Here is a 26,019-nt window from a genome sequence, read left to right on the forward strand (position 1 = left end):
GGTATCACATTGGTCCATACTGTGCTACAAACCTCATTTATTAAACATCAGTCCACAGACAGAGGACAGTGAGGCACTGCATGTGACCACCTCTCCCCAAATTAAACAAAGGACAGATATGAATTATTAATCATAAACAGACAAAGAGTTGCAAGGAGTGAAAAAGAACCTTTAAAACAAACAAAAAAGAGAGAAAAAGGGTTTACAAAAAAAAAGGGAAAAAATTAAAAATGTCAAATTGCTTGTTTGACATTAATAATAATAATAATGTCATAAGGTGTTGTGAAGTCCACCTGCTGCTCTGCCAGCCTCCTTTGGATCTCCTGTTCGTGACAGACGCTGTAGGTGATGGGTCTCGACAGCTCGGCCTCGATGCGAGAAAGCCATGAGCGGAGGTTACTCATGTTTTTATCCAACTGCTGGATCGTCACCAGAGTTTCCTTCAGCTTCTTCACCCTGAAAGGACACAACCACATCAATGTAAAAAAAAAAAAAAAAGATAAAAAATCTCTTTGAACGCCTTCATTTGATATTAACAAATAACAATCTGGGGGTTTCAACCCTTATTAAGGTTTAAAATTAAGTGATGAAACTGCTGAACAATCACCTGAGTTTAAAAAACAAAAACCAATAGAAATAAAATTGAATAAAAAGATGGGAATACAAAAAAGTACAGAAGACCACAGAGAATAGTGAAAGAAAAAAAGGATATGAACGAGAAAATAAGGGTAAAGAAAACTAGTGAATGAGAGAAAGACGGAGAAAAAATGATATATAATACAATAAACCTTACAGTAAACAAACTAATTACAAAATTAAAAAAAAATGTGAATAATTAACCTCCTAGGACCTGGCGTATGTGGACATCACGTTTTGGGTTATTTAGACCAAAATACTCAATTTTGCTCTACAAGGGCCTGATATCCACTTACGAGGACATTATACTGCCACTGTTCTATCAAAATTTTAAACGAATATCCTCACATGTGGCTCTCATTTTTCTTAGAAACAAAAATTAGGTTAAAAAAAAAATCTGGTAATTCTTTGTTTTTACATTCATCGGGTCCCAATCAGCCCAAATATCAAAGAGAAATTAAAAATGCATGCCGTGGAAGAGTTCGGGTCTTAGAGGGTTAAAGTAATCAAAGTACTAAACTGATGATTGCTAACCCTTTAAAGCTAAGTGTATCATAGTTATTAAGAGTTTTTGAGACTTCTACATCATCAGGACTATTTTTCCCCAAAAATCTTAAATAAATTGCACAATACATTTTAGGAAATAAAATACATTTAAAAATGCCTGATGTAGCAAATATGATAGAAACTAAAATTCATATATGCACATTTATATTTATTTGTTTATTTATAAATTTCATCAGGAGTTTCAACATTCCCATTGCGAATTTCTAGACTTTTTCTGGCAATTATTTTATAGTCCTGCTTTTCAAGGGTTAAGCATTAACAGTGTAAAGAAGGAAGGAAGCAAAGAAGGAAGGAATGAAGAAGAAAAAGAAGGAGTTCACTAGCCTTCAACCTTCTCAGGTATCCTTACTAGAACTTCTAAAGTAACCATGGCAACTAACACCCGTATGAAAGAACACACACACACACACACACACACACACACACATAGAGCGCCACAGTGACTGGTGTCATAGCAACGTATGGAACAATAAAAGCTCTCTTCTGAGCATTAAAAGCCTGAAGTGTGCCCCATTTGGGAGTTTGAGTTAATTTACCCATTTGATCCTTCCTCCTCTGCTGACGAGGTCCAGCAGAGCCTGTCAAGGGTGAGAGTGGAGACGCTCTCCACCGAAATAATAAGCACTAAAAAACCAGCTGCAAGTGTGATTGTCTGCCTCAAGAATGTATGAAAGGGTCCCAACAGATAACGGAGAAGTGAGAATGTAAACGAGCGGCATATTTTGAAAACCTAGTTAAGAAAAAGTTGGGATGCTGTGTCAAACCCAAATTGTATTCACAACAGACCGTAGAAAACATCCTAAATATTGAAATAAAACATTTTAACATTTGAGGAGAGAATGTTATGGCAGCAACAGGCCTCAAAAAAGTTGGGAAGTGGCCAACAAAAGGCTGGAAATGTAAGTGGAGCCAAAAAGAAGAAGAAAAAACACCTGGAGGAAAATTTTGTTACTAATTAGTTAAATTGCTGACAGATCAGTAACACGATTAGGTAAAAAAAGAGCAGAGGTTCACTAAAATTATCAGGTTTGCAAATCAATGAATTCATTTTTATTTACATTTTACAAACTGTCTCTTTTTTAAAAAACAGTTTTTTTAAGTATTTGGAAATACATCAAAGTAGTAGTAGAAATGAAAGTGACCTACAAATGGGTCATAGAAACCCATTGTAGGTGGTTGCTAGATAATATGATGTTGTCATTGGACATGGGTGAGGACCTTCATTAGTACTTCTATGCCAAGTTTGTTTGGTCAATTAATAAAGGAGTAAGAGGAATACATGGATATTATTGGGCCAACCAACGTAACGTTTAAGGCAAATATAAAATAACTTTATATTTTCTCTAGTTTATCTAAAGGTTAATGAATCAGTATGAGCAAGCCCTATAATCAAAATAATATTTTCAATGCTAAAATATAATTAGTCATGTCAAATTTACTGTTTTATTAAAAAGCACATTATTAAATAGACACACTTACTGAATGGATTAAAATGGAAAATTAAAAAGAAAAAGAAAAAACCCAAACTCAAACATTTTCCCAGCTTCAGTCAAAACATTAATGTATATTTTGATCGTTTATATGAGAAACTACTGTGGCTTAATACAGTCAGTATAAATTCTGTTCAGAAACACATTCTTCCACTTTGCAGATGCAACCAACTCGGTCCACTAACCAGTCTCTTTCTCCCATTCACTCCTTCTGCACCTCTGACAGGCTAACAAAGGCCAGCAGCTTCACGCCGAGGCCAAACAAAGAAACAAAACCCGGTCAGAGGCACTCGCTCAGGAAAAGGACACGAAGAGAATGGATAGAGAAAATGAAGCAGAAAGGAGCTGGAGGATAAGAGAGGATGCATGGCTATAAAGTACAGCTGACCACAGGAGGGCTCAAAGTTAGCCAGACACTGACCTCCAAAAGGCATCTACTGTTCTTACAGTACTTGTTTAATCCAGTATGATGTTTTTAGATAATTATTCCCTGAACTAAAGATTTAGCTACAAACACGACTATTTAAATCATGCCTACTAGCTATTGAAAATAAAACATAGATAAGGAGCATGAATGCTCCTCATTCGTGCAGAATTTTCACTTCTACAATTTACATACAGAAGTGTATAAAGAAACCTCATAGTTTCACACTTTATTTCTATTAGAAGCATCTAAATTAATTTAGGCTCCAGGACTTTGCTCGGTTAAGTTCACTAGCACACGTTGGCTGACTGTTCTGGGGTTAAAAAGTGCATGCCATGTTTCTAGCAGAGGCAGACAGTTAAAAAAACAGAGATAGTGTAGTTCATCTATTGGCAGACTACAGGATGGCAGAGAAACTCTTCTCCATCAAGAATTCTTGGCTCCCATCTTGTCTACATGTGGTCAAGCCAGCTTAAATCTGCTCACTGGGTCTTTTGAGAGGGCCTCAATTTGAAAATCAGCAATTAATACATACCGACATATGCCTCCCTCCCACCCACCCACCTTCAATAGTTATCCCAGTGACAGGCTACGGGGTGGGGGGGGGGGTTCAGAGTGGACATATGCTCCCGTCTGAGGCTAGGCGCAGCCAATTTTTTTCATGATAGAGGTGGAGGGGCTAAACAGCAGTGCAAAAAGAGGAGTCTGTATCTCCTGCTCTTCCACAGGACTGTCCATCTGTTTTTAAGGGGTCAGGGGGGGCAGTAACAGTTTACAAACACAGAGGCTTAACCTCTGCAGTCTGAACATTGGAGGCCATGTATTCCTGACAGCTGCAGAGCATAGCTAACGCAGCAGCAGGTGGATGGATACCCAGAAGAGCTGCTGTTTAATTACAGCCTTTTTGGTCCTTAATTATGCCTTTTACTGCTGAGCAGGTTTGATGTGAAAAGTGCTCGGTGGGGGGATAATGATGTGAATTGCTGGTTCTGTACACAATAAACCTGAATCTTCTATAAACCATTGGCCACATGCACAAATACACACTTCATCTTTTATTCTTACCATAACTTTACCTTTAGTCTTTGAAAGGTGCTTCCTGAATGGGGAGCCACACTGTATATACACAATTTGCTTTCTTAAGTGCCTTTTGCAAAGTGTTTAACTGGCATAAATAAACACTTTTGTTAGCAGGTCACACCATGCAGCTTCTGTGGCGGCTGTGGTTGCTCTCACCTGGCTTCGATTTGGTGGAAGAGGTTGTGCCAGCGCTGGTTGACTTCCTGCAGCGACTCGTGGACCTGTGCCTGCTTGGCCTCGTCGCTGGCTAAGAGCAGCTGCTCTCCCAGCTGTTTCAGGTGGCTTTTATTCTCACTAAACAAGTTAATTTCCTCCATACAGTCCTGTAAGGAAACATGAAACGATGCTGATATATGAACATTATATCCTTTGTGAACATTTAGTCCTTAAAACAGCAAGTAACCTTGGAAAACCTGGAAACTATTCCAGTGGTTCTCAAACCACATCAAAACTCATGATTAACGATACAGGGCAATTAGCCAAATGTTGTCTGTTTTTTCTTCATCGGGAAAAAGTTCACACCTAATCAAGTTTTAGTGCAAAGCCATAAAATGGATGAGTTATAGTCATTCAACCTGCCCATTTCCATTCCCTTAAGCACTGGGTTTTTTACCAGAAAGTATTTTCTTTAGCTACTATCTTAATAAAAAGTACTGACAAGGGGCTCCAATTTTCTCCGGTCATCTACAAGCAAAAAAACACAACCTCTAAAATAACTGAAATCATACTTCATCTTGAGACAGGAAGGACAACTGTTGTGAAAAAACAAAAGGCCTATAGATCATCAATTCTAGGCCACCATCTGTTATAAACACAGCACATGTAGTTCATATATGGACTTAAAATAGAGCTTATATGAATGCCTTAGTTCATGAACTAGTTGTTGGAACACACACTTCCTCAAAGTAATGTCAAAATAATACCCATAAACAATCCCTTTGTTGATTGAGGTGATTATTGTCTGTGAAACTCTAGTGTTGGGCAACGCCTCGTACCTTCTTTAGTTTCTCCACCATTTCTTTGATGCTCAGCTCTCCCCGGTGGCACACTTTGTGCTCCATCTGAGTCAGCCAATCACAGAACTCCTTGTTTTTGTCATTGAAGATGGTCCACGCATTGAGACGATCTGCGATTTCCTGCTTGCGCGATGACACCTAAGAAGAGTCAAAGCAATAAAAGTGGTGTTTAAGCAGTGCTATAAGTTAAAGATTACAAGTGTGAACTACCTATTCTCAGATAATCACCATGCTATGTTTGCACATTGGGTATACTGCTACAATATATAAAGCCCCGCTAAAATAATTCACTCTAATAAATCTTCAGTGCTGGCAGTTACAAAGTGCTATGGTGCAGAGCACATCTACTGGTTCTCTAACTAAAACTTTCCAAGATCTTTTACAATGTTTTGTTACAATTAACAAGCAGATCATGGAGAGAAAAATCATCTATAGTTGTAAACGTGGTACTTTCGTTGGCAAATTTACTGTCAACTTGCAGGAAACAACAAAAAGAGTGGTGACGAACCTCTTTATGACTGTCAGTCCAGTCTGAAACAGGGTTAATTGTTTTGACTCCCCTTGGTATGCATCCAAGAAACAGTCTGACCCAAATATAGTGCACAAAAAAGCATTTGTGTGGTTGAACTTGGTGCAACTGGGTGTATAACTGATGAAATTTGTAGGGCACTTCAAAAGCCCCAAAGCATAAAAATGTGTGATTACATGGTATTAAAGATTAAAACGTGGCAAAAATGTTCTCTTGCTACAGTTAAATAGCATTTCATCAGTAATCAACTGAATTGAGAAAAATCCCCAGGAGAGTCTTGATATTTGATGAAATTAACAAGGTCCATTTACCTAATGACAGCTTAATACCATGAAAACACCCCATTTCATTGCTGCGGGGGGTGATAATCTTTTTGAAGCTAAAGGGCTTAGCATGCCCATGGGGCATGTTACATCAGCCATAGTTTATTGCTCAGTGACACTTTTATTTTAAAATGAGCCCCGCTTTGGTTTTAATGAACTGGCATCGGAATGGAGGAGAATTTAGGGTGCATTGTGAGCCGCGGTCACCCTGTGAGGACTTAGTGCTTCCCTGGAACAATAGATCCAGTCCCTTGAATCCCCCTTAGCCCAGCCGAGCCATCTGCTCATCAGACCCATTCCGGTGGCTTCCCCCACCTACCACCTGTTAACTATGCAGAGGAAACTGCAGTGGCTCAGATCCACGCCCCCCGGCCATGTCAGGGATGAATACGGATTAAAAATGTTTGGTGTGATCTATCAGCTGAAACTAACAAAAATTCGTTTTAAGACTACTGTCTAGACTTTTCTATATCAAACTAACAAAAACGATTCAGTACAAAAATCACACACACCTAACTGTGAGTGAGTGGTCTTTACTGGAAGAAATCAGATGGCTTTCAGGCAATTACATGATGGTATTGTGCAAAGTTAAGGTTAACTACTTCAGTTTGCATACAGAAAACAAGAGTACTACACACACAATGCATTCCTGGCTGCTGTTGCTATAACCGTGAAACCCAGTAACTCCTGCCAAGACAGGGGCAGGTGGACTATAATTGGGGACTCTATTAGCATGAGCATAAATTAAACCATAATCCCTGACAAAAATGTATAGAGCTTGTCATAACTGTGTGTTTCTCAAGAAAAAGAGTGATTTTGTGCCTAAGCCGAAAGACTTAGTCGCAGGAATTTGAGCCTGTGTGTATACAGCGGAGCTACTTTCTGCAATAATGTAGTTACAGAATTAACCCCCTGTTGTTTTAGACAGCTTCATGTGACTGCTCGTGGTAGCCTGACTTTTTCAAGCTCTCACTTTAAAAAGACTTCTCTTTACTTGGCTGATACGAGCAGAACAAGCTCTGCTGGATACAATCTAAAAACAACCTGTGAGATTCACCAAACTGCAGAGGAAATATTAACAAACAAGTCATTTGGCTTGCAGGGAGGCAAATTGCTGAAAAGGAGACAGATGCAGTTTTCCCTCCATGAACCTGCGCATGCTGGCTCTTTTCTCACACAAATGAGTGTAAGTGTCTGTGTGTGTTTGTGTGCGTGTCTCTGTGTGTGGTGTAAGGCTTTGTGCTGCTGGTCACCGCCAAAACACAGCTGGTAGCAACTTTTCCCTCCTTCTCTCCCCAACCTCTCTTTCTCTCTCTTACCTGTTTCATCTGCAGTCCCTAAGACACACAGTCCCCCCGCTCTCTGTTTACATATAAACTTCTCTGTCAGTTCTCACCTTCATACACAGCTCTTCCCACTGACTGTGGAGTTGCTCCAGCTGCTTCTCCAGCAGAGCCGAGTCACTGGCCGTGACATACTGGGACAGGTCCGTCTTCATGTTGGCCAGTTCCTTCAATCCGATGGCCAAATGCTGCAGAGAGAGCTCAGTCTCCTGCATAACACACACAAGCATGCACACTTGAGCACCCGGTCAGATAGCCATGTACAAGTTGTGTGTGAACACGCTTCTCTCTTTTCGCTCTGACCGTCCAGATTAAAAGGATGTGGACGGGACAGGGGGAGGGTAGAAGGGGTAGAAAGGGGGAGGGGAGTGAAAGCATGGGGATATTAAATAAAGGAGGGGTGGGGGTAAACTCAGGGGTTCTCTGGTGGGATGGGGGTAGCTACTGATGAAATTGAAGTGTTCAGAAACTGGCTAGTTTTCAGACCAGTCCAGAAAACTGCAAATGATTTATTGGGATTTAAATGATAGGTTACTGTCATATAGGTGCCAATGGCATATAGAGATGTCAAATGTTCAGTGTTACAGCAATGACAAAACAGTTTCTGTTCTTCTGTTTCTTTTCAGTAAGTATATTATTTCAGTAAATTACACAATGTCCACTGCTGGCAACCCTCAGTACCTGTTTTTCTGCAGCATGTGGATCTGATTCTGAGAATTAATTTGCAGAGAACGAGGTCCTACTCTGTTAAGACAAAGAGTTTTTCAAAGACTGTTTCCGAAGCAGAGAAGGTGACTGTCCTTGGCGAAAGAAGCCGCAGTACTAAAATGTGAAAACCCTATTATCAGGAATGCAAGTGAAACCCTTGATAGTCCTTGATATATTAAAGCACAAATTTAAATGTATTTTCATGCATTAAAATCTAAATTGAATCTAAACAGAGTTAATCTTCTCTGCACTGACAGAACCAAAGGCCATATTTCTACATATTTGATCTTGATACACTTGTAAATTACAGACTGTGTGTTTTCTAGATAATTTAATGCTTTGGAAAAGTAGCAAACATGCACATTTATTATATATGGAGTTGCATTACTGTTGAAACTTTGTGAAGGCTGATTGCAATAAAACTATAATAAAGCTTAAAAGCTCTTTAACTGCTTTGATGAATAGAGGTAGATTTCATTTGCACAACTGAGTACAAAAGGTTCTATTATGTCTGGAAATCATACAGCATAGCAGCTCATTTTATTATCAAAAATTGCCTTCATTTCTTAAACAGTATGTTATGAAATGTATTTTCACTCCACTGTTAGAAAAGTGGAGCTCTGAAATACCCGCAGCAGTTTTCTACAATTTATATCCCTCTACTTTTCATACATTCACAAACACATGAAAACACATCCTTTACAATATTATATTAAATCACCTGGATAAGAGCGGAGTCCTCCGGTCTTTCACACGTCTGTTGTTTCATCTTTAACTCGTGCATTTCAGACACGATGTTGCTGATTCCATCCTGACACCGAGACCACATCTAGACAAGCAGCGTGACACAGAGCGGTCAGAGATCTCTGGAGTGTGCTTGAAAACACATCAATAAAATGCCTCAGAGAAGACAGGGACAGCTTTAACATGTTAAATTATCAGACACCAAATGTGCCTTCCAAAAATAAATTTAATGAACCTCATAAAAGGAAAAAACTCAGAATGTCATCAGTGTTCTTAGTTTTTTAACAGTCAAGCTTTCAGATGCTGTGATAAATCCTGAGTGAAAATTTTTTTTTTAAATGTTACAAAACCATAGCTCTTTGGGTCCTTAAAAATGTAATATATTATTCTGTATGATGTCTGCAGTAGTCAATTCTGTTTTTCTATCAATCTATGTGTGATCTGACCTTTAAAACGCTGTTCAGAGGGATTTCCCTTGTCCGGGTTGGATCCTGTTGAGCTTAAAGGGGTTAACACAACTTTGCCTGACCTCTCTCTGGTCACGAAACCAGTCAGATGTCATAATTAACACAGCTCACCCAACACAAATGTTAGGGTCTGAATATTCTAATAGTCAGAGAGCAAGCACGCTTAGCAGGACTTGACGAAAAATAATGAAAGGGTGTGCTCATGTATCTGTATTTTTAAAGGTATTTTTAAAGGTATTACTTGTAATATAAGATTAGGGTGGTATTTTGTTTGATGTCTGGTCTGTCTAGGTCTTACAGTAAAGCACTGAAGGAATGAAAGGGGCAGACACTGGCAACCAGCTGTCTCTGGATGTGGATCATGGAGAGATTTGAGTCGCTCTTTGATCCCTCTTGGCAGGAGCTCAGTGCCAGGGCAACACACCAGCCTGAGTGTGTGTGCGTGTGTGTATGTATGGGTTGGTTGGGATCAGGTCCTAGATATGGGTCATGCAAAGCAGACACCTCCTACTCCTTTGTTAGTGCACAGACACACTCTTTTTCTTGATTTTCCTGAAGGTGCAGTTTTCTAAATACTCAAAACATATCAGGCAGTGATATAAATGCAGTTTTAAGGTAAAACCTAATATGCTGTCTCTTGATTAAGCTGGAGAGTGGATGGTAAATGTTTATCTTGCCTTTTATATGTGTAGATTTTCTTTCTCACCTACATCTTTCCATGTTATGCAAAATATTTCCTTTGGTGTTGGAGCCTTGATACAACAGTTGAGGCAATACTTGTTCTATTTTAGAGAGCTACAAGTGTATGTTAGGAGTGTGGTAATAAAACGCACTCATTTTTGTTGTTTGTTATTTATTTTTTTAAATTTTACTTCCTGATACTTTCATTTGATCCTTTGGGTTAGGCTTGATTAGTTTAAATCAAATACAGCAGTTCATGCTGTATTAACATGTTGGGTATGATGTGTTGGGTGCCACAATCCAGTATATCAAGCTCAGCCACCAAAGGACACCTTGTGCATAAAACTGGCGAATGTCTTTGACAGAACAGCGAGAAAAGATCCAAGTGAATGAGAACGACTTGCTCTGTCAGCGGCTATAAATCTGTGGGTTGGGCCCTCCCGGTGAGGCTATGGAGTAAAACTAAGCTGAATGAATATGATTCATGCAGTGAAAACCAATGGGAAGGAGTTTGCTGTGCTGACCTTTATTTCACCAAAGTTCAACTTATTCTTTATTGTTAATGATTGATAAAAACCTTTCACGCGGGTGGGCTTTTTTTTGTTAAAAGTGACACATGAATCTGTCTCCTGCAGTTCCCTGATGGTAGTGAATTCCCAGGAAATTATGGCAAATTGACCTCTATGTTTTCTGAATTTTCAGCTTTGGGTTTCTTGGGTCTTTCTGAACTGTATAAAGTCTTTTGACTATTAATCAAAACAGTGAGATTCGGATATGGATTTTACTCGTACACTTTTAAATAACTGATGATTCAGATATAGCATAAAAATGCTAAAAATTAAACACAGGCATGTTACCTCAACAGTGGTGTAAAGCATGTCTCTTCTTTCCCTCAGTAGTGATGTGGTTCGTTGCCAGGCTTCATCTATGGCCTGAAACTCTGACTGCAGTCGACTGTAACACTCTGAGTCCTTCATTGTTTCACACAGATGTTTTCCAGCCTTCAGTGTCTGGGTGTACACAGTGGAGTGCTGATCCAGAGACTCTGTGATACACTTTGAAAAAATGTGGGGAGAAATAGTCTTTAGGGTGAAACTTTTGAGTAAAAACATTAAAAACCTAAAACGTTAAGTTAATATAACTGATCTCCCTTTCAAAGCCCTCTTCTCATGCATCTCTGGGACTTCAGCTGCTCTAGATTGAAGTCCCTTTCTGTCCCCTTTTCCTTCGTTCCTCTCTTCCACAGCATGGCTGTCACGTCTGCTGTGACCCCCAACTGGTCACAGAAGACGGCCGCCCCTCCCTGAGCCTAGTTTTGTTGGAGGTTTCTTCCTGTTAAAAGATCATTTTTTTCTTCCCACTGTTGCCAAAGTGCTTGCTTACAGGGGGTCATTTGATTGTTGGGGTTTTCTCTGTATCATTGCAGGGTCTTTACTTTACAATACAAAGCGCCTTGAGGCAACTATATAAAATAACACTGAGGTTAACTGAATTGAATTGTCTCTGTTGATTCTGGTTTTGAACACATAGACAAATGAGCTAAGCCTGGTGAGTACGGCTGGTTCATCAGCAAAGATTGTGTTGGTTTAGGCAAACAACAACAACTTTTGCATGCTGTCACACAATGGTATGGATTGCCATTCAGACATGTCTTTTGCTGATGTACTCCCGCAGCCATAGGAGGAATTTCTAGTGCACAATCTCGTAAAAAATAACAATGAGCGTTCTCCTGGTAACACGCATGCCCTGATTCAGTGTCTGTGGGTTTGAGAACTGTGAAATCTTCATGAACGTAGCAAATCTCCCCACATTTTTATGGGTGGATTACTTAAACTTCATGGTCAGACTTTATATAGAAAAAAACAAAAAAATTTTCTCACTGCATTGTAAAATACATTTTTATACTGACCTGGTAATCATCGACACAGTTCTGCAGCTGATCCACTGCACAGAGAAAGCGTCCAGTTGGGGGCAGCAAAGAGTCAGCGTCCCTCAACAACTTCCACAGATGTTTCAAACCATTCTTGTAGATTCTCCATTGGTGCAGCTGTTCCTTTGTTAAGGTCCGGCTTTGACCAGCCAGAGCCACGGAGCTGAACCAGCCATTCTTTAAACTGACCACTTGTGCCGTGAGCTCAGATCTGTACAAACCAACAAAATACAATTTCAGTTTTTGTGTGTCATTGGGTCCAAAACAATCACCAAAAAGTAAAACCACATAAACAAATAAAATAAAATGGAGGCGATAAAAACTGTGTTACAGTGTGTCCACATACATACACACATAAAAACAAAAAGCATAAAATTTTACAACTAATGCAGCATAAGGACATCTCTGTCACAGCTGATTTATCTGCAATCTATAAATTACCAACTGCAAAATAAGTGGGATCTTAAAAATGTCTTCCAGCTGTGAGCAGCGGTTCCAGCAGCGAGGGAAAATTCCCTCTGGGTTCTTTCAAAATTCTGAAACCGTTCCAAGCTTCTCAAAGAATTCAAAGATGGATTCAAGGACATCGAGGAAAAATACAGCAGTTGTCTGCCATGCACACACACACAGTAATTTATTTTCAGTCAGTTTAAGACCTCAAAACAACCACCTCTCATTAGTCAAATCACCACCCCCATTTGTCTTTTGCAATGGATCCTTGCAGCTGTATTATTTCCCACACAAATCAAAAGGGTATGCACTCTACAAATATTTTCTTTTATGATTATACTTTGACCATTTAATGTCTCATGTATTTAAAGAAAATTCTACTGATACATTTGTTATTTTATTACACTAGCAACAACAAATAAGCATTTTATGTAAAATAATTATATGCAAAGTATTTACTTCTAAGCCTTTTCTTGACTTATCCATCATTTACCTTTTCTCTCCTGTTTCTTTTTCCATGGATTTGATTGCATCACAGAGAAGATGCTGCAGAAGCTGATGTCCAACAATTATGTCAGCCTGAAGTCTCTGTGGGAGCAGAAAAGAGGGCACAATGTGATTCTTACATCACTCTTTATCTTTTTTTAAATAAACACTGTTTATGATTAAACATTTCAAAAGTGTAATAAAATTGTAATTACATTTCTTGCAGCATTACAGCTTTTCTTCAAAATAACATGAAAATTGCTCCAGTGCTGCAATGCTCTCAGTCTCAGCGATAAATGAAATTACTGGGTCGAGGAGGTCATTAGTTTGGCTTCAAAGTGAATTATCAAATTTTTCAAATAGTTACTTATAGGAGGTATAAAGATGATTATCAACTTTGCTGATTAAAATGAGCTAATAGAGCAGTTTTTACATAGTTTTTATAACTAAAAATGAATAAAACATATTCTACCTGATGGACAATCAGCATCTCTTGAAGGCTTGGATAACTCGGGTTTTTTCTGCACACTGCTTCCTGCTCCAGTTTCTCCTTGATCTGTGTCAATCTTCCACTCTTTTCCTGAAAACTCAGGGAACGCTGGCACTCATCCTGCAGTTCTCTAGGAAAGAAATGTAACATACATCAACATGCAAAGCTTTCTTTTACTACAGCGCAGAAAAAGAACACTCAGTGCATCCATTGTCTCCAGAAAATGACACAATAAGTTATTCCTCAGAAGAATTTGGCAATAGACAACAACACTACAAAAAACACCCCCACCTTCAGTTATGAGGCTTTATGTATCAGGACACAATAAAAATAATCTGGTCCATTGCAGAAATTAAAATTAAGTAACTATAAGCTCAAATTAATATATAACATATATAACATATAACATATATGGCATACACCATATATTACTCATTTAACAAAAATGTAATGAATTGCTGCATTAGTGCTTCCCAACAGACGCGGTGTAATATCTCTTGTTGTTCCTCAGAATCAGAATCTTTTATTGCCATTGTAGCAATCAAACACTGAACAACGAAACTGACGTGCAATTCTTACTTTCACAGTCAAAATAAAAATTAAGTAATTTTAATTTTATTTATTTTTAAAAGTGAGTTAAAATTGATAAAAGATAAAAGAGATTGTATTTAGCTAACCTTTACCCTGATAAGAATTATATTTACTGTGTTATAATATGTAAAACCTAAGAATAGAGGGTACACTTTCTGTTTATGATGATTGAACACTGCTATGTGATACATAAATATCTGAATTTGCCTGAAAAACTGTTAAATGTGCAGACAGCTACACATAGATTACTATCTTTGCTTTCTCGTGAATTGAACTTCCTCACCTGTCTGATGAACGAGTCATGACTTTGACCCACTCCCTGATAAGTACGTGCAGTCTCTCTGACTCCTGTTTGTTAAGATTCACGTGGCCACTCATGTCTCTGATGTCCAGCAATGATGGAAACAGACCACAGAGCTCCTGGAGTACCTGCTGCAAACCCAGGTATATTTGAAACAACTGTAGTTTAAGAGCATTTGTTAATAAAGTGTACAGGGATGTAGACAATAGTGAGTCCGACGAACCTTTACAGAGTCTGTGTTATCTTTGCCGGCCTTTAGTTTCTGCTGTAAGTCCTGCATCTGCTTTTTGAACACCTCCAGTTGGGCGTGAAATAGTTTACGTTGCTCTAAATCCTCCTGCACATTCAAAGAAATGTAACTGAGTATATATAACAGTTTGAGTTTGAGAAAGTGTCCCTCTGCACTCAGTGTGACGATAATAAATTCTCATACGGTGGGAAGCTAGACTGAAAGAAAACTGCACAGGTAAAATATTTCACATAACTTCCCTCACCTCAACACTCCTCTTTTTCTCTGCAATTGCCTTGTTTAGCAACAGGATGCCACGCGACAGCAGTCTGGTTTCTGATCTTATTAAATTTGCAGGTAGTGGTTCTAGCTGGCCAATAAGAGGCTTGGATGCTGCTAAGACATCTCCCATGATGCTTTGCAGCTCTTCAGCAGCACCCTGCAACTTCTGGATAAAAGAACAAAAAACACAAAATTCTGATTTTTCATATTCATATATATCCATGTAGTGTGTTTAATTTTAAGCAGCAGCTTTAACAGAAAAACTTTTTAACCTTTCAAATTGTTTTCATCTAATTTATTTGAGGATTTTTTTTTAAATAAAGCAGAAGATCAGAGCTTCTTTTTCTAACAAAATACACTTTTCTGTGTATTTTGAAGAAGAAAAACCCCAATATTAATAGCACCGCAAAAGCTTTTTGTTAAAAAAAAAAAAGAAAAAGAAAGAATTTCCAAATTAAACACGTAATACTGCATCAGAATTACGCACGAAGAGGGGACATCAGATGTATGAAACCTGAACAGACCACATTGGATATTTCTGCCAGTAAATGCATGCTGCCTGTTCAGTTCCAAGAATAGAGGATCAGTCATTGAGAAAAACATTTAATTAAATTGTGTATGTAATTCGTGTACTCTCTAAACCAATGCCAGGTACAGGATGAGTCAAAGGGGGAATTTGATGGCTCTAAATACTGAGAATGGCAGATATGAAAAATAAGATCTATTAAATCCTAATAAGCTTATTTGCTTGCTCAAGATAACCTTTAATAATCCCAGAAATAGTTTCAATTCAACCACTTAAATTTATTCATGCTTTCAGATATTTGATCTACTCAGTCTTAAGCTACTTTAAAACCTTATGAAACAAATCCAATAACTTGAATTTTTTTTATTATTATGACATAAATCACATTGTGGATAACAGTGGGTTTACTGCTAGAACTTCACACACGCATACTGAAGCATTACATAAGCGTATGAGGCAGCTGATTTCTGCTAACAACCTGTTCTGTATAGACAGTCTAGTAACAGCCCTAAACTCACCTTTACTGAGCCATCTATGGCTTGAGTGTTGTGTCCAGCTGAAAGTGATGACCTTGATAGCTCCTCCCACTCATGCTGCAGGTGTTTCTGCTGTGCAGAGCAGCTACAAGAGAGACGAGTGTATTCCTGCCAGACCAAAAGCGTCTCTTCTGTCTTTATGTTTTCCTCCTTTATCTCCTGCACCGTGTTCTGCCACCTGAGAAGGATGCAATGCTTGATTACTTTGCGGCTGTATAGCGCTAACATGCACAAAGTAAGACCATAGTTGCCTGATTTAGTTGACGATGTGTGCAACTGTAACATGTTTAGTTGTTAATTGAAATATTGCTGCGTGCACTGCAACGCAGGCCTCTGACCGTTTTTGTTCTCCTTCCACTTCATCACGTAGTGCCTGTGCCGCTCCATGATGGAGAGACCCTACAAGACTCTGACAGGATTTGTTCACAGCTGCCCAAAGTGCTTCTCCTTTTCCAGCCTCCTCCTGGAGTTGCTGTGGGACATAAAACACATTTCTTTTATATTCCTTCTTACTCTAAACTAAAGCTTAGAGACTGAAAAGCACTGACGGCTTGACATCTGTGAGTGCCTACATCTATTCTAAATCTGTCACAACTAGAATGAGGGGCTTTTAACTTCATACAGCTACAGCTGGTTGGTCAAAAACATTGTTTTTCTAAACTGTTGCTTTAACACTGGCAAATATATAAGGCTTTCAGGAACTGACATGTCAAACTAATTAATATGATAATTGTTAGAATGAAATACAACATGTGATTATTTTTCTTGTAGCTTTGTATGCACACAGTTGGATATAAAGGTTCACCAACAAGGCTTACCAGGAGGAAGTCCACGTATCCCTCTGCCTGCTTCAGCAAGAAGAGAGGAGCTTGTTGATGCTGAAAGGCACAGCGCACCCTGGTGGTGTGCAGAGTCACATCCCTCAGATCTCTGTGGAAACAACTCCACTTTTCCACAACCTGTTGAAGCGCAGGTCTCAGAGCTTTCATCTAGAAAGGCCGCCAGAAACAAGACCATTTATAAAGATAATTTATACTGTAGCTCAGTTCATCTGACATTTGGAATGATTTTTTGAGTACTCCATGCATTCTGTGCAGTTATTGAGCAACTTGTAAGACATATGACTCCACTAAGCACCATGTTTGGCATATGGTGCTGATCAGGGTGAGTTTATCAGAGCTTTGTTTGCTACGTCTGGAAAAAGGGACAGAAAAAAGAATAAACCAAGTGAAAGAGTGGAAGGACATAAAGCCAAAACAATAAACTTGAAAACACTTTGCAGAGGGAAAATGCAAAACTGAGTGATGAGTCACTGTGGGTCTATCATGATAAGTGACCCCTTTGTGTATGGAAGTGTTACTCAAGCATAAAGCAATAACTTTACATGTTGTCCAAGGTGTTTCAGGCCGAAATACTTCTCATCATCTGCTCAGGACAGGATTTACAGCTTATAAAGCTTGTGTTTTAATATGCTGTAATCTAGCACTGAATTATAGTAAGACTGACTTTTACCTCTTGACTAAGATCCCGGCAAGCATGACTGATGCCCTCTGCCTCATTAGAAAAGGCAACATCACATGGGCGCTCCTGTTCCCTTTTATCGTACACATGTGTGGTTTTTAACTCTTGTAGAGCTGCAGCCACTTCCTTCACTCTACCCTCAAGAGCCTGACAAAAAAAAACACATTCTCAGATCAGACCAGAGTGGAGGGGATGATACTCTACAAAAGGCCCTCATCTCTTTGCTCCTGTTACTTTACCTCCCACTCCAGCAGAGCCTTATGAGCCAGAGTTTGGCTGGTGGGCTGTTTCCACTGATTCAGCTGCTTCTTCTGCTGCTCTATCCAGCCGTGGAGACACTGCAAACGCCTCTCCCTTTCTGCACAAGTGCGATGGATCTGCTCAGCGCCACAAATCTGATGAGAGAAAGCCAAACGGTGGATGAATCATGACAAGCAAAAAAGTCATGAAAAGTTATGTCTTTATAGCCGAGTTCGTGTTAAAAAATGTATTTTCTTGTTCCTGTTGCTGTAAAGTAATATAGATTTATGGCCTCTTTGGGGTTCCAGTGCCGATATAAATCACTGATGCAGCACACTATGAACTCACACACATATTTTTTACATAATAGCCTTTTATCAATGTCCAACTTGAAAAATCTGTTTGCATCAATAAAAATATGATAGATGGATAAACATAGAGGTTACAGTTGCATCAGATTAGTAGTAATCTGCCTGTTTTATTAGTTGCTGAGATAGAGACCTGACTTTCTAGCTCTCTCTGAAAGTGCAGCCACTGCAGCCTGGAGGCACCGAGTTCCTCTGCGAACGTTGTACGCTCAGAGCGGACTGCCTGGATGTCTGCCATCTGAGGCCTGGGCTGACACAGGAAATGAAGGAGGAGCTGCCCATTGGTCACAGCAGCTTTGAATGCCTAAAAAAACAACATAAAAAATGAATAAAACTACGCAAACCGAACCAAAAACCATGCTAGATTCTCCCCTGCTTGAATAGACCAACAAATCTGATTTAATGTAGATGCCTCTGTTGTGCCACTTTTTTTAACTTACATTTTTCATACCTTTCAGTCTTTGAAGAATTAAATCAGTACTGTTTTAGTGGTTTAAATTATAGTGCTTTTACTGCAGGATGTGATTCATAGATGTCACTGACATAACAGCAGAAAGAATAAGAGCCATATCGAGGAGAGAACAGTGAAATGCACCCTTTCAAGGAAAAAGCAACGTATAAATTTCAGATGCTCGCTTGTTGATTGTCAAACAAATTGATGGATGGGTTGCGTCAATTCAAAGTAAAGACTGGCACTGAAATAACCTTTCAAATATAACCAATTGAAATAGATGCAGAGGAAAAAGTGAAAACAGAGGTGGTTTAAGTACCTGGAAATTCTGCAGGATTTCAGTGACCTGAGCTGCACTGCTGGCCTTGAGGACTTTTTCTTTCTCCTGGTTCATGCAGTTCTTCATCTGTTTGAGCCAGTCCTCCAGATCAGAGAGAAGCTCCATCGATGGCTGTGCTGCCAGGAGACACTAAAAGGGGAAAAGATAATAAAGAAAGCAGGGAGGTTCACTTTACATGACATATATTCCTAACTTTAGTTAGTTTTTTTAGATTACTTCATATGATTTATCTAACAATGTAATTATATTTTTAAACATCTGCTCCATTACTATCTGACCTTTGTGCACATCCGCATTATTAAATCTTTTTTATCTTCTCTGTGATTGCCAAATTTTTAAACATCAGAATGATTATGAAGCCAAATATCTGGTTCCACTCTCTGGTGATAAATGCTCAGGAGAAATTGAATCGTGGCTGTCTTCTAGATTCATGGTCCTCCCTATCCTCACTCACCCTCATATAGATTTCAGCAGGGTTTAAGGTTGCACTCCCCTAACTGGAGAGGAGTTTTCAGTGCCCAATTATTTTTGAAAACCAACAGTACTTCAATAAATTGGAAACTGGGCCACTATAGAAACCACTAGAAAGGGGCTATTCATCTAACATTCATCTAACAGTTAGGGTCTTTTGAAAACATTCTGCACCTGTTGCAGCTGGTCTTGGGTTTTTGACATGTCAGAGGTCAGCTGGTTCCAGCTGTTCTCTAGTTGGGTAAGCTGAGTTCTCAGTCCAGGGCAGTCAGCCTCCCTCAGCTGGAGGAGCTGAGCAGCATCCTTGGATGCCGAGGTCTTCAGTACAGACATACGTTCCACTTCCATGGAGAAATCCTGGGGACATGTTGAGGTTAACTAATATTAGAAAACAAATCAATATTGTCCAGCAGCCAGTTTAGACCCATATGTCCATCCATTACAAATTTGTGTTAATTTATTTGGACTTTTTGTAGGTGGTGTTTGCCCTTTCTAACTAAAGCTGGGGACAGGATTAAATATTATGTCATGTAAGGAAGCAAATTTTTATTAATTTCTTCATGATCATGTCATAGAATGCAATAAAGGGTTAGGGTTATGGTATCTGCTTATATCAACCTCGTATACCAAAGATTGTAGCGTTCTGTAACATTTTACAAATGCATTTTACGAAGTGCTTGAAAAAGACTTAAACCACAGGAACGATGAGGAATCATTTAATTAAAAAGCAAACTAGTAAGAAAAAGACAGATGTTAGGATGTTAGGGGCAGACTGCAGCGATTCTTTAACTAGGCTGTTATTAATCTTCTTTAGGTCAAAGGCTATTTGATGAGAACACAGAAAAGCCTTACCAGCAGCTTGATGAGATTACTTTGAACACACTCCTGACTCAGGTCAGAGAGATTTACCAGACCTGACAAAGTCTTCAGGTGTTTGTTGGCACCAGCCAGCCATTCACTCACCAAGTCAAAGTTGGAGTGGAATCTGTGGGGAGGATGGAAAAGCACATAGCTCAACCAGTGGGGCAGAACATGACTGTACCTTCATACAGAGTGAGGTAAGGACTTGGGCTTGGATCCACAAGTGATAAATAGGGCTTGTAAATGAGTGGGGTTTTTTTTTCTGATGTCTGGGCTGTAGAATACATTCAATGAGAATATAAGGAACTTTCTGTACAACAGATTGTCGAATTGTTGCTGTAGGAACTCATATAGTAATTCTTTGCCTATGTCTGTTTTTCATTTGGCACGTTTTGTGTGGTCTGTGCTTCACTTTTTACTGACTAAGAGCCCAGGCAACATTTCTGAGCATAATTTAAAAAAAAAAAACCTAACAACATGAATCCACTAAATGTTCTGTTCAGTCTGTGGAAAGAACATAAGTCACTCAGATATGGATTTCAGGATGCTCCTATAAAGTATGCTACAAAGTTATTTGTTTATATATTCCAGATCATTTTTGCAGGTTGCTAGTTAAAGTGCTGTTAATATTCTTATTAAAAATTGCCATGGCAACTTTTGTGAATCCACTGACAAACATTTGACTAACAGTAATTAGTAGGGATGGGTATCGTTTAGGTTTTATCCGATACCGGTGCCAAATCGGTACTTTTGAAATGGTGCCGTTGCTCAAACGGTGCTCAAACCGGTGCTTAAAGGATGGAGAACACAAAATTGGTCCAAAAACCTCTCATGTTCAGCTGGTTTTTTGTAAAAAGATAACAATGTTAGCCTTTTCTGCAGCTATGGGGCATATATGGTATCACTCTTGGCTGGAAGCAGTGCTTAAACAATGGAAAAAACACAAACTTTATCCAAAAACCTCTCATGTTTAACTGTTTTCCACTTTTTCTTTGGTCATTTTAGCCTTTTTGGCCAGGGTGAAGGGAGTAACTGCCATCAAACAAGAGGACAGCCGCATGTAACTACAACGGCGTTTGCTGGTTCACCTTACTGCATTAATGTAATAATGTGGTTAGCCTACTCAACGTAAATTACACACGAACATTAAGCTACTCACGCAGAGAAGAACGGCTGCTGCTGCATCATCATCTTCATCATTTCTGCTACACTGGCAGGGCTAGGGGCCAGGACTCTCCTCTTCGGGGTTTTTGGGGGATATTGCTAACTCCGGGTCAGATAACAGGCAACCCACACACAGTAGATGCGCTCGGTGTGAGGTCTCGCAGCAAGCTATCATACGGCGCATTTCTCGGCTTTAAAAAAAACGCTATGCGTCGCCAGGTGTTTCATCGGATTTGAGGTGTTACCTCCTTTGACAGTATCACAGTATCAGCTTAAAGCACTTGTTGCAGGCTGCTGAGTTTGCATATTTTGCTGTGAAGTACAGCCAGACTTTTGACCGCTTCGCCTTGGGCTATCCTCAGAAACGTAAAATGATTGGCTAGAAGTGTGTCACAGCTCAGGAAAAAAAAGCACCGAAATAAAGCACCGAAATGTGCCATCATAGCACCGGACACCGGTACCCATCCCTAGTAATTAGTGGTTAACTTCACAATCAAATGATGGAACAATGAATCACTGTGGAAAGACCAAAGAAACACACACAATACCTATACTCTAAACATTTCACACAAGGGCATCAGGTTATACCAGGCTTCATTGTACTTTAGCTTACACACAAATCAATAGAAGACTAAAGACAGCTGGTTGTGAGGCACTTTTTCACATAGTAAAACTGAAAGGTTGTGAAAGAACATCTTGTTAGGGAGGTCTAAGTTCTTTTTAACAACCTTTTAAAAAGCTCATGCTGGGTAGAAAGAGACTTTTGGCAGATATTTGAACAAAGAACAAATGAAGAAAAAAAAATCAGCAACATTTTTCATTCTGTGCAGGCAACAGTTTAAACTTTAGCCAGTAGATAATAAAGATCCCAGTGAGCCTGGATCACCTGATTTGGCTGTCCTGGATGTCTCTGCAGCGCTGAATCTCTTTCTCTGTTCGCCTGTAGGCATTCCTCCAACGCAGCTCCAGAGCGCCGCCTGTCTGATGGGTTGATGCAGCAAGCAGGGGCTCTGCCTGCAGCACCTTACCCTGATCCAGAATTGCTCCTAAAGTGGCTTTGTTGTCATCCAGCTGGACCAGTGTTTGCTAAGTGGCAAGGAGACTTATCAGTGCTTATGCTTAGAATATCTGGAAACTCGAGCTAATGCTCAAAGAGACACTTTAAAAGTCTGACGTGCAAAAATGATACGTGAAAGAGGTAGAGGACAGAAAATCAACAAGTTAATAGCAGATGCAAAAAAAATCATCTCTCATTCTCAGTGCCAATAAAGCAAAATACCACCTAAGCCTTCACTATGGTTGCAGCTCTCTTTATTTCACAGTTCACTCTTTATTACTGTCACTGTTAGCTTCTATTTTCCCATTTTCCCACCAGTATTTTAGCACCATTCGTTCCTTTGTCCTAAATTGACTCAAGTACCTTGGCTCCTCACTCTGTGTCACATACACACATTACTCATTACGATGTGACTGCAGTGAAGAAAAGAGCTCTCACAAATCCTAAAGAAGCTCATTATTCGGTTTCTGTTAAATTTATTGGGGGATGTATTTTCATCACAGTGATTTCAAGTCATGACGCACAGAGGCAGCTGATGGTACAAAACTATCACTTTAGTAATTAGTCTGTGGTGAAATATGCAGTACCAAATGAGATATAAAATCCTAAATAGATTGATGGTTGCTGTCAGCTTTTAGTTTAAATTAATTCTGAGTGTAAACTGGAGAGTCCTGTCCTACTGCTGCCTGTTCATGAAACAATACAACTTGACATAATGTTCAACTAAGATGAGATAAGATAAGATAAGAAGTACTTTATTTATCCCGAGTGAAATTCTTTTGTCATACACATGCTCAATGCAGCAAGAGAGACAGAGAAGCAGAGGAATACGATATACAATATGTACAAGTATATAGTAATATACAGTAGGATAGTGCAAAATATAATATCAAATAACTGTAACAAGTAACAATATAACTATATCCTGAAAAATAAATAGCTTAGCTATCAGTGCAGGTGATTCTAAAAGTGACATAATATTGTGCAATCTTTTGTACTAACCATCTAACCAACTAACCATCTTTGTAGTTTATTGAGGGGCTTTCTGGAAAATACAGGAGACTAGAGCCCAGGATTCTTATTAAAAGAAGCACTTTCTTCTCTTTCTGTCTTTAAAACATTATAAAAAAGAAACCTTTTATGTTAACGTGAACTGATTTCTGTACGAATAATGAAAATAAACCTATCACACTAAAATGAGAAAACTAGCTCCTAGTGACAAACAAACAGATTAAGCTAAGGAGAAAGAAAAAAAGTAACAAAACAACTCTGACTTAGAGAAGTGAGAACAAAATATGTGAAGTGTGACAGGATGTACCTGGCAGGCATCTAGTCTGTGCTGCACTAACTCCTCCTCATCATCATCTCCCTCAGGCTCCCATCTGCTGATGAAGGCTTCAGACTCATCCAGCACTCTCCCCAATCGACCACAATTATCCTCCCAACGGGTCCATTCCTAGAGCAGAGCCAAATATAAATCCAAACCCCTACTTTGAAATTGAATCTATGAATGCATGTTTTTCCAGGAAAAATGAAACAAAAGTGCACATTTGTGAATGTATAAATTCATATGGCCTTCAGCAAATATGGGCTACAAACCTGAAGTCTCCTTTGAGAAGCCATTTCCTGTTCCAGAGCCTGTTGCTGCAGTGATTTGGCCCTGGCTTCCAGGTGTACCCGTTCATTCTCTTGACACTTGAGTGCTTCTGGCTCATGTTGGGATAGATACTGAACAAAAGCCATCTGGGACCTGAGGACCTGCAGAAGCTTCTATATCACCAAGAGACGAGCAAAGCGATGATCAATTAAATAAATGTGGCAACAAACTGGATGTGATTGAGGTCTAAATACTCGGGTGTCTAATGATTAATTAGTGGAGGTTGTGCTTGCAACATGGGGCTCTTTAAAAACCAGGAGTTTGCTTCATACTCTTGAAGTAATGTACCAAACTTAAATCTGCTCTTTGTCTGTGTTTTGAAGAACTTCCTGAAAGTGAGATACCTTGTGTGTGCAGAGAACAGCTTGAAGTTTGCTGCAGCTGTGAACCTGGCTCATCTTTCTCTCTCTTATGCATTCTTCACCCAGTTCCAGGAGCCAAGTTATCCCCTGAAGCAAGGACCTAGAACTGTGTTGCATCTTGGCCTTTTCCCCTGGACTTTCCCTCAGATGTCTGGCCAGCACACACTGCAGAGATACAGATGAGCAGCAGAATTTAAGAAGAATACCACTAACTTTTAAAATACAGATCCTACATCAGTAGCAACTACTAAGTCAGTGAAATGTAATCAGTTAACTATGGCATCCATATAAACTCAGTAAGCACTAATATGTCTGAATAATTGTCAGCAAACTCATTTGTCTGATATCATAACAACTGCCTGTAATGGATGCTTTTCTGTTATATTACTAGCATTTTAATTAGGCCTTCTCTAGTATTGTAACACTAGTGCTATTAATCATGCACACATACGCAGCAAAGCTGTGCAGCAGTGGTTACCTCCAAACTGGGACCATCCTTTAGATTTGGAAAGCCTTGACTCTGCCCAAGTTCAAACTCGTCCAGAAGACACAGCTGATTGGTGGAGATCTCCTATTGAAAGACACAAATAATATGTTAGCTTAAGTGCTGGAAGAAGTACTGAGGTTCTTCACCAACTCAAAATGACTGCATCACATACTTTACATGCAAACAGCTTGACGCTCGAAGTTTGCTATTAGTAATGAATGCTTGGTGTGTAAAATCTAAGCCTGTATGGTGGAAATTAATCAAATTACAAGAATAAAGCACCACAAAATAGAAACTACCTCAGAAACTATATGATGATTATAGTACTTAGAGTAGGAGTGATTTTACTGACATTTAAAAATACTTATACTAATATTCTGAATATTGAGTTACACTGCATAGCTTACTAAAACATGTCAAAGCCCAGCAGTTTTAGTGACACAGTTTCTGCACAACCACAGACATGTAAAACATGTACTATTCACAGAGTCTGTTGTTTCTGAGTGCTACTGTAGAATTTGGGTTTTGCTGCAAGTAAAAATTGCATATTTGATCTAGTCCTGGGAAAGGATGGGAAAGGGGTCGACAGTGAGCTCTAATTTATTTCAAACCTTGCAAGGGTCCTTAAGGCCTGGATCTTCAATAAGCTGATTGTGGGAGGAGGTCAAGACCAGCTGAGCTGTATGAAGACAATCCTGAAGGCAGGTCAAACAGCTGTAAGCATCTGGTTCTTCCTTTGAAAGTTGAGGCCTGGTTTCTGACACTACTTTACTCATCAGTTCAGAGAGGGTCCCCAGCTCAGCTGATATACACTGCACACAAAAACACAAAAAAGGACAAACCGAAAGTAAAAATTCAACCCTGACATTCAATTTTACAGAGAGACAAAAAAAGATATAATAGTAATGGATAGATTCATTGGCCACTGCAACATCTATTCAAATGCTCCGGAAAGCAAATATCAAATCAGTTCACTCTTTATTACTGTCACCATTAGCTTCTATTTTCCCATTTTCCCACCAGTATTTTAGCACTATTCGTTCCTTTATCCCAGATTGACTCAAGTACCTTGGCTCCTCACTCTGTGTCACATACACACATTACTCCATCAGAAATGGGAAGAATGTGGCATGGTTGCGGTGGCAGACAGGCTGATCTAAAAATTTCAGAAACCGCTAATCTACTGGGTTTTTCCCACACAACCATCTTTA

At 39.3% G+C, this 26,019-nt stretch overlaps 1 protein-coding gene across 1 annotated transcript in view; it reads right to left on the reverse strand.

The window, feature by feature from the left end:
* Window positions 1-26,019, reverse strand: part of syne2a (spectrin repeat containing, nuclear envelope 2a) — an 88,119-nt gene that overhangs the window by 11,372 nt on the left and 50,728 nt on the right. The window contains exons 75-101 of the mRNA XM_085432275.1: window positions 25,420-25,620; window positions 24,800-24,892; window positions 24,304-24,486; window positions 23,902-24,072; window positions 23,621-23,758; window positions 22,132-22,331; window positions 20,073-20,205; window positions 19,395-19,577; window positions 18,729-18,878; window positions 18,092-18,262; window positions 17,590-17,745; window positions 17,342-17,497; window positions 16,648-16,818; window positions 16,168-16,301; window positions 15,812-16,007; window positions 14,751-14,933; window positions 14,480-14,593; window positions 14,239-14,387; window positions 13,347-13,494; window positions 12,882-12,976; window positions 11,918-12,149; window positions 10,866-11,063; window positions 8,838-8,945; window positions 7,462-7,617; window positions 5,193-5,351; window positions 4,354-4,520; window positions 294-456 (exon numbers count right to left, since the gene is read on the reverse strand). Of these exons, the coding sequence (XP_085288401.1) occupies window positions 294-456; window positions 4,354-4,520; window positions 5,193-5,351; window positions 7,462-7,617; window positions 8,838-8,945; window positions 10,866-11,063; window positions 11,918-12,149; window positions 12,882-12,976; window positions 13,347-13,494; window positions 14,239-14,387; window positions 14,480-14,593; window positions 14,751-14,933; window positions 15,812-16,007; window positions 16,168-16,301; window positions 16,648-16,818; window positions 17,342-17,497; window positions 17,590-17,745; window positions 18,092-18,262; window positions 18,729-18,878; window positions 19,395-19,577; window positions 20,073-20,205; window positions 22,132-22,331; window positions 23,621-23,758; window positions 23,902-24,072; window positions 24,304-24,486; window positions 24,800-24,892; window positions 25,420-25,620 (4,308 nt within the window). The remainder of the gene's footprint in view (window positions 1-293; window positions 457-4,353; window positions 4,521-5,192; window positions 5,352-7,461; window positions 7,618-8,837; window positions 8,946-10,865; window positions 11,064-11,917; window positions 12,150-12,881; window positions 12,977-13,346; window positions 13,495-14,238; window positions 14,388-14,479; window positions 14,594-14,750; window positions 14,934-15,811; window positions 16,008-16,167; window positions 16,302-16,647; window positions 16,819-17,341; window positions 17,498-17,589; window positions 17,746-18,091; window positions 18,263-18,728; window positions 18,879-19,394; window positions 19,578-20,072; window positions 20,206-22,131; window positions 22,332-23,620; window positions 23,759-23,901; window positions 24,073-24,303; window positions 24,487-24,799; window positions 24,893-25,419; window positions 25,621-26,019) is intronic.

Source organism: Copadichromis virginalis, linkage group LG15, assembly GCF_057382275.1.
Source record: "Copadichromis virginalis isolate Kocher_CV1m ecotype Utaka linkage group LG15, C_Virginalis_male_GT1.1, whole genome shotgun sequence".
Taxonomy (NCBI): domain Eukaryota; kingdom Metazoa; phylum Chordata; class Actinopteri; order Cichliformes; family Cichlidae; genus Copadichromis; species Copadichromis virginalis.